We start from the raw sequence: 12,364 nt of genomic DNA, 5'->3' as shown, positions 1-12,364 counted from the left end.
TATTATTATTATTATTATTATTATTATTATTATTTTTCAGTAAATACAAGGTGGATTGTGCCTGCGTAAAGGGCAACCCCGAGTGCCCCGTGCTCAAGCATAACCTGGAGCCCACCGAGAACTTGGGGTCCGGCGCGCGGCGGCGGAACAGCCGCAAGGACAAAGACAAAGACCCCGGCCTGGAAGACCCGAGCCAGAACCAAAACATCGGCGTGGATTGCGAAGGCAAAGGCAAGAGCGTGGGCGACTGCAAACAGAGGAAACTGTCGCCCCTGCGACTCTCCATCTCCAACAACCAGGTAACACCCCCCCACCCCCCACCCCCAAGACCCTCACTCACCCTCCCAACTCATCATTGGTTTCTCCATAGTGGATGCTTGTCATCTTGTTTATCGTCTCAGCATGTCAGTTCCTCTGTTTGTCCGTTTTTTGTTTTTTTTTAGTTTGACCTCCTTTGGGCCCCCCCTCAGTTACTTGACTTGATGCTAGATAAAGCTCTTTAGCCCCAACAGGGGTGGGGGGGCAGTTGGTTTCTAGCCAATAGGTGGCCAGTGTTTTGTGCCCACTTGCACCACAACCGGAGTAAACGACACCTCCCACTATCCCCCCCCCCCTCACCTCACCCAGGTGACCGCCCCCAAACCCCACCACCACCACCACCACCTGTCCTTTCAACCTCTCGTCTGTAGCCAGACTTGAATGACAAAAAAAAAAAAAAAAAAAAACGTCATGTCGCCACCACCAACTCTCCCCCCTCCCGCTCCCCCCACCCCTCCCACCTACCCCCTTTTACAGGATCCCGACTTATTTGAGGATCTAGAAGACAAAACGTCCGTTAGCAATGAAGTAGAGATGGAGTCAGAGGAACAGATTGCCGAGAGAAGGAAGAAGATGGTAAGTGTGCCCAAAGCAAACGGCGGCACCCTTTCCGCTTTTTTTTTTTGAGCGCAGAGCCAAAGACGGCAAAAAAATAAAAAATAAAAGAAAAGAAAATCCACAGCTAGCCATTTCCCGCCCCCTTTCCCCGCCCCACTTGTTTGTGGCTGGGTGTGGTCTCATATTTGTGGCCTCGGCTTGGTTTCGGTGCTGCTGCTTCTTTCCTCTTCATCAGTACTGCCCCCGCCCTTTCCCCCCCTTCCATGTGTCTTCCTTTGGCCTTTTGTTTACTTTGCTCATTGCCTGTTGCTTTTTGTGTTGTACACAAAAAAAAAGAATAAATAAAAAAAGATCCCCCCTCTTAAACCGCTCTCCAATGAAATGACCCGCCCACTCAGCGGTGCGCTCCGTTTAGTTCTCGACGCGGCTTGGAATCGAAGCGGATTTACGCGAGAACAGGCAATCTCTTTTCATCAATGGATGCTACAGCTTCATGTTTGCTTTCAACACTTAGCTTGTAGCGGACGTGCACATTGCACCATGACGTCCCTGATCCACTGGTGAAAAGGACACTTTGATACTCTCCTTTTTCATCGAGAACTGCTTCATGCAACAAAGAGGGTGCAGAAAGTTGTTATGATTGAAGGATGTCTGTCTTTTGTGTTGTGTCACATTATATGTTGAGTTTTTTTTTGTTGTTTTGACTTCAAGATGGCGCTGCGAGAGTGGCTGCCTTTACAGCAGCTCATGTATTTTGTTTTTCTACTTCTTCCTTTCCTTTGCGCTTACTTTCATCCTTTTGCTGCTGTGAAATATCAATTTCTCCACTGCGAGACTAATAAAGGCTCATCCAATCCAAAACGAGCAAATTGGGAGGGAAAAATTACGCATTTACTGGAAATTAGCCCCAAAGTCAGTTATTTGCCAATCGCGGCGCCTCGTTGTAAAGTGCCGACTCGTGATTCGCGAGCTAAAGATTCTGTGAGAGTTGTCTTGAGCAGACCGAGGGGGTGTCGAGTTCCCTCCAAATCAATCCGCCACCTTCGCCCCACGTGACGCCGACGCTCGCCGACCCGGCTAACTATCCTCATCTCTCGTTTAACTCTTCCCCGCAGACCCGAGAGGAGCGTAAGATGGAGGCCATCCTGCAGGCTTTCGCGCGAATGGAGAAGCGGGAGAAGCGGCGCGAGCAAGCGCTGGAACGGATCGGCGGCGTCAAACCCGAGATCGGCGGTCGCAGCGACATCAAGGAGGAGCCCCCGGCTACTCCGGAGACGGCGGATTCCCCTTCCGTCATACAGGTGGGATGGCGGACCGGGCGTTATGGCCGCTCTTATCTCACTCAAAGCGCAAAACAAACGTGTGGGTTGACGTTCAAAGAAGTCAAGTCAGTATGTCACAAAAACAGATATGTTGTGCATAAACTATGAGATTTTTTCACATCTGGGGATAATTGGTGAAAATGTGCAAAGACTGACATCCTCAAGTCTTTTAGCTGTCTAGCTAGCGGCTGACTATCTAGCTAACTATCTATTAGCTCTCTAGTTGGCTATCTAGCTAGCTGACTGGCTACCTAGCTATCTGGCGAGCTATCTACAGCTGGCTGGCTGGCTATCTAGCTGGTTATCAATTTGCTAGTTATTAGCTAGCTAGCTAGATTTCTGACTATCTGGCTAGCTATCTAGCTCGCTAGCTATTAACTATGTATTATTAGCTAGCTTTATGACTACCTGGCTAGCTATCTAGCTCGCTAGATTTCTGACTATCTGGCTAGCTATTTATTAGCCAGCTAGCTAGCTTTCTGACTATCTGGTTAGCTATCTAGCTGTCCAGCTAGCTATCTAGTAGTTAGCTATTCGCTAGCTAGATTTCTGACTATCTGGCTAGCTATCTAGCTCGCTAGCTATTAACTATGTATTATTAGCTAGCTTTATGACTACCTGGATAGCTATCTAGCTCGCTAGATTTCTGACTATCTGGCTAGCTATCTATTAGCCAGCTAGCTAGCTTTCTGACTATCTGGTTAGCTATCTAGCTGTCCAGCTAGCTATCTAGTAGTTAGCTATTCGCTAGCTAGATTTCTGACTATCTGGCTAGCTATCTAGCTCGCTAGCTATTAACTATGTATTATTAGCTAGCTTTATGACTATCTGGCTAGCTATCTAGCTCGCTAGATTTCTGACTCTCTGGCTAGCTATCTATTAGCCAGCTAGCTAGCTTTCTGACTATCTGGTTAGCTATCTAGCTGTCCAGCTAGCTATCTAGTAGTTAGCTATTCGCTAGCTAGCTTTCTGACTATCTGGCTAGCTCGCTTTCTGACTATCTGGTAAGCTATCTAAGTGGCTAAGGCAAACCCAATCCAGCTGGCTAGCTAGCTAACTAACTATTAGCTAGCTTGCTTTCTATCTACTTGAGTTATTCCTGGTTGAGTGAACACTGGCGTGTGTGGCTGCCGCTTCTCACCCACAGAAAAAAACATATCCTGTGACTATAAAGTGACCTTTAGAGTTTTGAATATTATTATTATTATTATTATTATTATTATTATTAAATCCGCCCTTCTCTCACAACGGCATTTTTACCGCTGCGTCTCCCTCTTCTGTCTCTCCAGCCTCCTCTTCTGGAGGTAAAGGAGGAATCAGGGTTGAAGCCGGCCAAGGTCAAAGGCTCGCGGAACCGGAAAAGCTTTTCCAGGAACCGCACGCACATCGGCCAGCAGCGGCGGCGAGCTCGCACCATCAGCACCTGTTCCGACTTGGCACCGGGCTCTCCGCCGGAACCCTTGGAGCCTCCGAGCACCGAACCCCTCGAGGGAGAGGCGCCAATCGCGCCGGAACCGGAGGCCGCCCCCCCCGCCCAGCCGCCGGACGCCAGCCCCCCGCAGAGCAACTCTCCGGCCCCCGATCGAAACCGCACCGGGAGCAAAAGTTTTAAAACGAAAAAGGTATTTTCATCGCCGCGAGCGATTTGGCGAGCGATCCGGCGCTGATTGTTTGTCTCGCCGCAGCACTTTGTCACCGAATGGGTGGGCGAGAAACAATCGGATCGCCTGTCGGCGCGCACCCCGGAACCGGCGCCGGAGCGCCCGTTGCGGATCAGCAGCGACCCCGAAGTCCTGGCCACCCAGCTCAACGCCCTCCCGGGCTCGGCCTGCTCGCCGCAGGTCTACAGCACGCCTAAGCACTACGTCCGCTTCTCCTCGCCGTTCCTCGCCAACCGCAACCCCACCACACCCGGCGTTCCCACCGGGAGACGGCGGTCCAGAGAACTTCCCGAAACGCCGCCCACCACCGGGTCCTGCAAGAAGGTACCGTCCGTCCATCTCGCTCTGCTTCCGAATGTTGATTTGCGAAATTTACTCATGCCGCCGCCATCTTCCGCCGCAGCGATGGCTGAAGCAGGCGCTGGAAGAGGAAGGCTCCACCAGCCCGGCCAGAAGATGCAGCCTCTTCCTGCCTAGCGAGGGTCCGCTCAGCCCCTCCATAAACGGAGACTCGGACAGCCCCCTTCCCTACAACGGCTCCTGTCCGCTGCCCGGTACCGCTCCCGCTAGCTCATCTGAGCGATCCGCGCGGCGTGCGACGCGTGACGTGACGCTTGCGTGTTTCTCTCAGAGTTGCCCACGCCTTTGAAGAAGCGGCGCTTGAGCCCCTTGGACGCGTGCGTGTCAGAGAGCTCAACGCCGTACGCCTCGCCGTGCGCCACGCCCACCCGTGCCGACCCGACGGAAACGTCGGCGCCGCTTGCGCTGACGGCCACGCCGCCGAGGCCCCGGAGCGACGAATCCGGGACGGAGCAGGTCGCTGTCACGCCGACGCAAACGCTGACTCCGCCGCGGGAGGTGAATGCCCGGGTTTTTCTCCGTACAATGATACCTCGGTTTACGAACATCTTGGCTTCCGAACTTTTTTTTTATGGAGACCTGGGAACGGATTATTCTCATTTTAATGGTTCCCTATGGGAAATTATTTTTGGGATACACACTTTTCACCTTACACACTCTGTCTGGGGAGCAATTAAGTTCGTAAGCCTAGGTATCACTGTATCGAACTGCCGCCGACGTTGTCATGGCAACCAACGACTCATTCTTGGCGTGGCTCATTCTCCGCAGAGCGAATGTTGGACGGAAAGCTCGCCGGATGTTGGCGTGAAAGCAAATTTATCGGAAGTTTGCAACCCGCCCGAGCGTCCCCCTTCGTTGATCTCGTCTCCCTCCGTTCGGACGCCATCCTCGGACGGTCTCCCGCCCGACGCCAAGACGACGCTTCTCGAGAGCCCGCAGCCGCCCGCCGTTAGCGAGGAGTCGGCGGAGGAGCGGTTGGACGTCGTTGCTGCGGACCTTAGCGCCCCCGCCGGCGAGGCGGCGTCCTCTGCCGAAACCGGCACTTCCTCCTCCTTCCCGGGCTGGATCAAAAGTCCCGAGCGCTGCCCGACGACCCCGGGCGGCCTCAACTTCTCGCCCGTCAACTCTAACCTAAGGGACCTCACCCCGTCGCACACCTTAGAGCCCTTGCAGGCTCCTTTCAGACCCGACGCACCCGCGGCGGCGGCGCCAGCTACCCAGCCCGTTTTCACCGAAGGCCAAGGTCCCCTTTTTTACCCCTGCGCCGAAGACCCCAACCCGGCCAGCTTCTCCCGCTCACTCATTAGCGACGAGGGGGGCGGGTCGGCGCAAAATCCGCCGCAGAAGAAGAAGGTGAGCTCAGGAGGCGCAACAAAACAATGACAACGATGCGCACTTGAAGCAACTCAAATTCTGGGTGCTTATTCGAAAGAGCATAACACTAAGAACACATTTTTGAGGGGGTGGTCATTTTTGTATTTAGCTATCTATTAGCTTTCTATTCGGTAGATAGCTTTCTATCTGAGGAAAGGCCTCGCGAGCTATCTATTAGCTAGCTAGCTTGCTGTCTGAGTTACTTCCGGGTTGAGTAAAGGCCTCGCTAGCTGTCTATTAGCTAGAAAGCTTTCTGTCTGAGTTACTTCCGGTTTGAGTGAAGGCCGAGCTTGCTATCTGTCAGCTGTCTATTAGCTAGCCATCTTTCTATCCGATTTACTTAGCTATCTATTACTTCCGGTTTGAGTGAAGGCCTAGCTAGCTATCTGTTAGCTATCAATTCACTATCTTTCTATCCGAGCTACTTGGCTATCTATTAGCTGTCTATTAGCTTGCTAACTTTGTATCTCAGTTACTTCCGAGTTGAGTGAAGGCCTAGCTAGCTATCATTTAGCTATCTATTAGCTAGCTAGCTTGCTGTCTGAGTTACTTCCGGGTTGAGTGAAGGCCTAGCTAGCTGTCTATTAGCTAAAAAGCTTTCTATCTGAGTTACTTCCGGTTTGAGTAAAGGCCGAGCTTGCTATCTGTCGGCTATCTATTAGCTAGCTATCTTTCTATCTGATTTACTTAGCTATCTATTACTTCCGGTTTGAGTGAAGGCCTAGCTATCTGTTAGCTATCAATTCACTATCTTTCTATCCGAGCTACTCTGCTATCTATTAGCTGTCTATTAGCTTGCTAGCTTTGTCTCTCAGTTACTTCCGAGTTGAGTGAAGGCCTAGCTAGCTATCATTTAGTTATCTATTAGCTAGCTAGCTTGCTGTCTGAGTTACTTCCGGGTTGAGTAAAGGCCTCGCTAGCTGTCTATGAGCTAGAAAGCTTTCTGTCTGAGTTACTTCCGGTTTGAGTAAAGGCCGAGCTTGCTATCTGTCAGCTATCTATTAGCTAGCTATTAGCTAGCTATCTTTCAATCCGATTTACTTAGCTATCTATTAGCTAGCTAGCCTCATATCCGAGTTACTTCCGGGTTGAGTGAAGGCCTAGCTAGCTATCTGTTAGCTATCAATTCACTATCTTTCTATCCGAGCTACTCTGCTATCTATTAGCTGTCTATTAGCTTGCTAGCTTTGTCTCTCAGTTACTTCCGAGTTGAGTGAAGGCCTAGCTAGCTATCATTTAGCTATCTATTAGCTAGCTAGCTTGTTGTCTGAGTTACTTCCGGGTTGAGTAAAGGCCTCGCTAGCTGTCTATTAGCTAGAAAGCTTTCTATCTGAGTTACTTCCGGTTTGAGTGAAGGCCGAGCTTGCTATCTGTCAGCTATCTATTAGCTAGCTATCTTTCTATCCGATTTACTTAGCTATCTATTACTTCTGGTTTGAGTGAAGTGCTAGCTAGCTATCTGTTAGCTATCAATTCACTATCTTTCTATCCGAGCTACTCTGCTATCTATTAGCTGTCTATTAGCTTGCTAGCTTTGTCTCTCAGTTACTTCCGAGTTGAGTGAAGGCCTAGCTAGCTATCATTTAGCTATCTATTAGCTAGCTAGCTTGCTGTCTGAGTTACTTCCGGGTTGAGTGAAGGCCTAGCTAGCTGTCTATTAGCTACAAAGCTTTCTATCTGAGTTACTTCCGGTTTGAGTAAAGGCCGAGCTTGCTATCTGTCAGCTATCTATTAGCTAGCTATCTTTCAATCCGATTTACTTAGCTGTCTATTACCTAGCTAGCCTCATATCCGAGTTACTTCCGGGTTGCGTGAAGGCCTAGCTAGCTATCTGTTAGCTATCAATTCACTATCTTTCTATCCAAGCTACTCTGCTATCTATTAGCTGTCTATTAGCTTGCTAGCTTTGTCTCTCAGTTACTTCCGAGTTGAGTGAAGGCCTTTCTAGCTATTATTTAGCTATCTATTAGTTAGCTAGCTTGCTGTCTGAGTTACTTCCGGGTTGAGTGAAGGCCTAGCTAGCTATCTGTTAGCTATCTATTAGCTAGCTTTCTAGCTGAGTTACTTAGCTATCTATTAGCTAGCTAGCTTTCTATCTCGGTTACGTCCGGGTTGAGTGAAGGCCTAGCTAGCTATCTATTAGCTAGCTATCTTGCTATCCGAGTTACTTAGCCTTCTATTAGCTGTCTATTCGCTACCTAGCGTTCTATCTCAGTTACTTCCAGGTTGAGTGAAGGCCTAGCTAGCTATCTGTTAGCTTTCTATTAGCTAGCCAGCTTTTTATCTGAGTTACTTTCAGGTTGAATTAAGGCCGAGCTAGCTATCTGGTAGCTATTTATTAGCTAGCTTTCTTCGAGTGTGCCTGCCGCTGCTCACCTACCCACAGAAAAAACATATCCCGTGACTGTAAAGTGACCTTGAGAGAAATGAAATGTATTATTGTTATTATTATTATTATTATTATTATTATTAACATAACCTTGTGGTTTGCCGTGACACCCGCACTTAAAAACCCCATCTCTCTTCAAGGTCTCCCTGCTGGAATACAGGAAGCGACAGCGCGAAGCTCGCCGCAGCGGCTCCAAGGCGGAGTGCGGCTCGCCGCTGCCCAACGTTGACGGCTTTGCCGTCGTCGTCGTTGCCGCGGAGACCGGCGCCGACGCCTCCTTACCCCCGCCGCCGCCTCCTCCTCCTCCTCCTGCTCCTCCATCGGCGGCTTTCAGCGGCGGCAAGGAAGTGCCGACCATGGAGGAATCCGAGAACTCGGAAGGAGGAGAAGGACAATGGTAGGCGGGGCGGCGACGTGACCATTTCGTCTGTGTTTGTGTCCGACGCTCATGGACGTTGTCTTTGCAGGACGTCCTCCACGTCCGTTGAACAGGCGCGGGAACGGAGCTACCACAGAGCTCTGCTGCTCAGTAAGGACAAAGACACGGGTGAGGGACTGTAAAGTGGGTGCCGCCGATAAAGCATTGGTCAGACCTCTGGCAATGTTTTTTTTCCTCTTCTAGTGGGCGGTCTTTTGTACACCCACCCCCATTTCAATCTCATATAACTCCACACCCATATAATGTTAAAGCTTCAGCTGTTGTTAAAGTGCTACATAAACCAATATGTATGCTTTGCATTGTATTTTGTACAGCCGCCCTCATTTCAAGCTCCGATAAATCCAGACCCTTATAATTTAGGAATTAACTCTTTGATTCCCATGACAGAGGATGTTCTAAGGTTTCTAACGCTACATTGATTATTTATGTAGTCTGGAAACTCAATATTCTGTGGGTCCTGCAATTCGAGTGACAATGACAAAAACCCTGGCACCGGAGCAGACGCATTTTTTGTCACATGAGTGAGGCAGTGAATAAGTTAATAGCTTAACCAGAAATAAACCACCATCCGAATTTTCAAACCTCATTTTCTTCCTGTTGTTCAAGATGGCGAAGCAGACGGAAGTGATACACCCACGCCAAGGGACTCTCCATCTCCTGGACTTCAGAAGACCCCGACTCACGCAGTAAGCTTTCACCAGATGATGCAGAACTTATTATACATTGTGTATTTTATATTATAGTATAATATACAGTGATGCCTCAGCTTACAAACTTTATTGTTATTCTCAGAAAGTGTGTGTGTAAGGCGAAAAGTTTGTCTTTCAAACATTAATTTCCCATAAGAAACCATTAAAATGAGAATAAACCGTTCCCCGGTCCCCATAAAACATATTTTTCTAATAAATACGCCTTAAAACTACATAAAATATACATTATTTTATGTATAATAAATCTTCTATTGTATTGTAATTCAATAAATAAACTGTACTGTATAATAAAGTCGTTTTATTTACCTTTGTGATGGTAGTTGTCAATGGATGGTAGCAATGGTCGTATTGGCACTGGGACAGCTAAGTCAAACCTCATTTGTGTTTTTCGACGATCTCGTTCTTCTGCTCGACCATAATTTTCTTTAGTGTACTCTTCGGCTTAACAGTAGCCTGTGTTGGAGTCTTTTTTGGTCCCATAATAGCAAAAGTACTCCATTCGATAACAAAACAAGTCTGCACTCAAAGAAAAGTGGTGATGAAAACTAGTTCGCAAGTCACCGTAGCGCTGTGTGGTTTGGTTCGTCCACTGAAAACTAGTTCGTATGTATAGCTAATAGATAGCCAGCTAGACAGCAAATAGATAGCTAGCTAGGTAGCCAGCTAAATAGCTAGATAATATAAGAATAATAATAATAATAATAATACATTTCCTTTCAAAATTCTCAAGGTCAGTTTTTTTCGAATAATAAAACTAATAATACATTTCCTTTCAAAATTCTCAAGGTCACTTTACAGTCAGTTTTTTTCTGTGGTTGAGCAGCGGCAGCCACACGCGCCAGCTTCACTCAACCCGGAAGTAACTCAAATATATAGAAAGCTAGCTAGTCAGCTAATAGATAGCTATTATAATGATAATAATCCATTTCATTTCTAAGCGCCTTTCAAAACTCTGATGGTCACTTTACAATCACAGGATCAGTTTTTCTGTGGGTGAGCAGCGGCAGCCACACGCGCCAGCGTTCACTCAACCCGGAATAACTCAAAAAGATAGAAAGCTAGCTAGCTAATAGATAGCTAGACAGCTAATAGCTCGCTAGGTAGCTAATACGTTTCCTGACTCAAATAGCTAGGTAGCTAGCTATATAGCTAATAGATAGGAAGCTAGGTAGATAGATGGCTAATAGCTATTATTATTATTACTATATGCTTGTGAATTTAATGTTCTTGGGGCGAAAAGTTTGTGAGCTAAAGCGTTTGTAAGATGAGATATTACTGGATATGTATTATTATATATCTATAAATACAGTAAAGTCTCGTTATATTGATATTGGATATATCGATAGTCCCGGTTATATCGATACTATTTCTATGCACGCACGGAGAAAATTACATGCAAACAGGGTCGGATATATCGATAGTCCCGGTTATATCGATATTTTTTCGGACTCCCTTGAATATCGATATAACCAGACTTTACTGTATTTATTAATCATATCATTTTTGTCGCTTCCTCTTAGCCGGGCTCTCCTAGTTCCGTAGTACCCAGCAGCTGGAAGGAAGAAGATGGCGACAGTGGCCCTCGAGGGGGGAACCAGACCCCACAGCCCACCAAGTCCAAACCGACGGCCGCCACCCCGCCCAAGCTGCACCCGCCGCCGCCGCCCTCGTCCCCCGCGCACTACCCGGCGGCGTCCCTCCTCCACGTTCAGCCTCAGGGCTCGCCCTACCGCAGCCAGAGAGCGCTCTTCCCCACCCAGTCCCAAAACCAAACGGCGGGCCAGGTGGCGACGCCTTCGTTCGTCCAGTACAACGCGCAGGCCGCCCCTCCTCCTCCTCCGCCGCCGCCTCCGCCCCCTCCGCCGGCGCCGCCCGCCTCGGCAGCCTACTTCCCCGCTCAGACCGCCTCCTCGGCGGGCCCCTTCCCCAACTTCAAAACGGCCACCGCCGTGACCTCTTACCCCCCAGGTTCTCAGAACCTAATGCAGACTCTTCCCCACAACGTGCACTACCAGACTTCGGCCGCCCCGCCGCCTCCCCCGCCGCCGCCCCCGCACCCCATGCCAAGCCCCGCCCTGCTGCACGTCAACCTCCAGCCCGCCCCCATCCAGCAGATCATGCTGACAACCGCCCCGTCGCCCGCCACCCAGCAACAGCCACCTTTGTCCCTCACCCCGCCTCCGCCGCCACCCCCGCCGCCGCCCGCCCCCTCCGGCGCCGCCCAGATGCAGCCCCATTTTCCCAACCTGTCGGGTTTTCAAACGACGTTACCCCAATCCGCGTACGCCCCATCCCTGCCCCCGCCTCCTCCCCCGCCTCCGCAAGGCTCAGCTCCGGCCACGCCCCCTCAGCTGCCATCTCGCACAGGCTCCGCCTCCTCGACGGCCTTCCACACTTCGGGTTACCTGAGCACGGGGTGGCACTGAACTTTTTTTTGGGGGGGTGGGTTGTAAAGCTGTGGAAATTTTCCATGGGAATAAACTAAAAAGTCAGGCTATCAGCGACTTTATATATAAAAAAAATAATAAAATTCACATGGAAATCTTTCCACCATTTTGAAACCGCAAACACGTCAACGTAGATACATTTGGCTAGTGGGGGGAGGGTGCAGCTGATTGGTGGATAAAAGGGTATTTAAATAAGTCAAATAAATAGACTGACGTCATCTTCAAAAAAACTGTAAAAGACTCACAGGCGACCTCTGGTGGTGCTCTTGGCGCTCTTCTCCTTTTTCTACTTCCTGTCACGGGTGAGGGACCGACATTCGGGGCTCTTGTTCTGTCGTTCGGCCATTTTGTATTGCTGTGGACATTCCATCACCACCTTCCTTTCTCTTTCCTTTCTCCTTCTGTCTGTCATTGTTTGTTTTGTTGAGGAAAAAAAGTGAGTTATTTTGTATCCCCTCCCCCGCCCCTCCACCCTAACTTCTCCATTTGACATCAGAAGTCTGTTGAGTGGCGCCGAAAAAAAAGATGGCGGCGGGCGATGGCCTCCCCCACCTTGATGAAAGTGTGAGCGCCTCCCGGGCAGGTAGGATTCTAGAACCTTTTTTTTTTTTCTAATAAAGGAGCGTTACATGTAGAAAGTGTAATCTAAATGTATGATAGGTGGTCACTGCGGCTTTCACCAGGAACACGTATGTAAATATTCACTTTTTTTTCTTTTTTTTTTTCTACGCATGTACAATTCGCAGCCATTGCCTCCCATTTTTTTTTTTTTTTTTCAAACGTGGT

General features: G+C 49.1%; 1 protein-coding gene across 6 annotated transcripts in view; it reads left to right on the top strand.

Moving 5' to 3' along the window:
- Positions 1-12,216, top strand: part of kmt2e (lysine (K)-specific methyltransferase 2E) — a 33,992-nt gene extending 21,776 nt beyond the window's left edge. For 4 of the 6 annotated variants that reach the window (XM_088988762.1, XM_088988761.1, XM_088988763.1 and 1 more), the window contains 12 exons: positions 41-299; positions 796-894; positions 1,992-2,177; positions 3,488-3,820; positions 3,884-4,183; positions 4,263-4,413; positions 4,491-4,717; positions 4,988-5,572; positions 8,123-8,379; positions 8,450-8,529; positions 9,028-9,107; positions 10,652-12,216. In XM_088988762.1, coding sequence (XP_088844888.1) covers positions 41-299; positions 796-894; positions 1,992-2,177; positions 3,488-3,820; positions 3,884-4,183; positions 4,263-4,413; positions 4,491-4,717; positions 4,988-5,572; positions 8,123-8,379; positions 8,450-8,529; positions 9,028-9,107; positions 10,652-11,557 — 3,463 coding nt within the window. In that variant the 3' untranslated portion in view covers positions 11,558-12,216. The remainder of the gene's footprint in view (positions 1-40; positions 300-795; positions 895-1,991; positions 2,178-3,487; positions 3,821-3,883; positions 4,184-4,262; positions 4,414-4,490; positions 4,718-4,987; positions 5,573-8,122; positions 8,380-8,449; positions 8,530-9,027; positions 9,108-10,651) is intronic. The other 2 variants (XM_088988764.1, XM_088988765.1) reach the window with 2 other exon arrangements.
- The last annotated feature ends 148 nt before the right edge of the window (positions 12,217-12,364 follow it).

This window comes from Hippocampus bargibanti, linkage group LG22 (genome assembly GCF_051943395.1).
Source record: "Hippocampus bargibanti isolate YZ-2025 linkage group LG22, ASM5194339v1, whole genome shotgun sequence".
In the NCBI taxonomy this organism is placed as follows: Eukaryota; Metazoa; Chordata; class Actinopteri; order Syngnathiformes; family Syngnathidae; genus Hippocampus; species Hippocampus bargibanti.
Note: the sequence above shows the minus strand (reverse complement) of the source record. Positions and strands in the feature narration are given on the sequence as shown.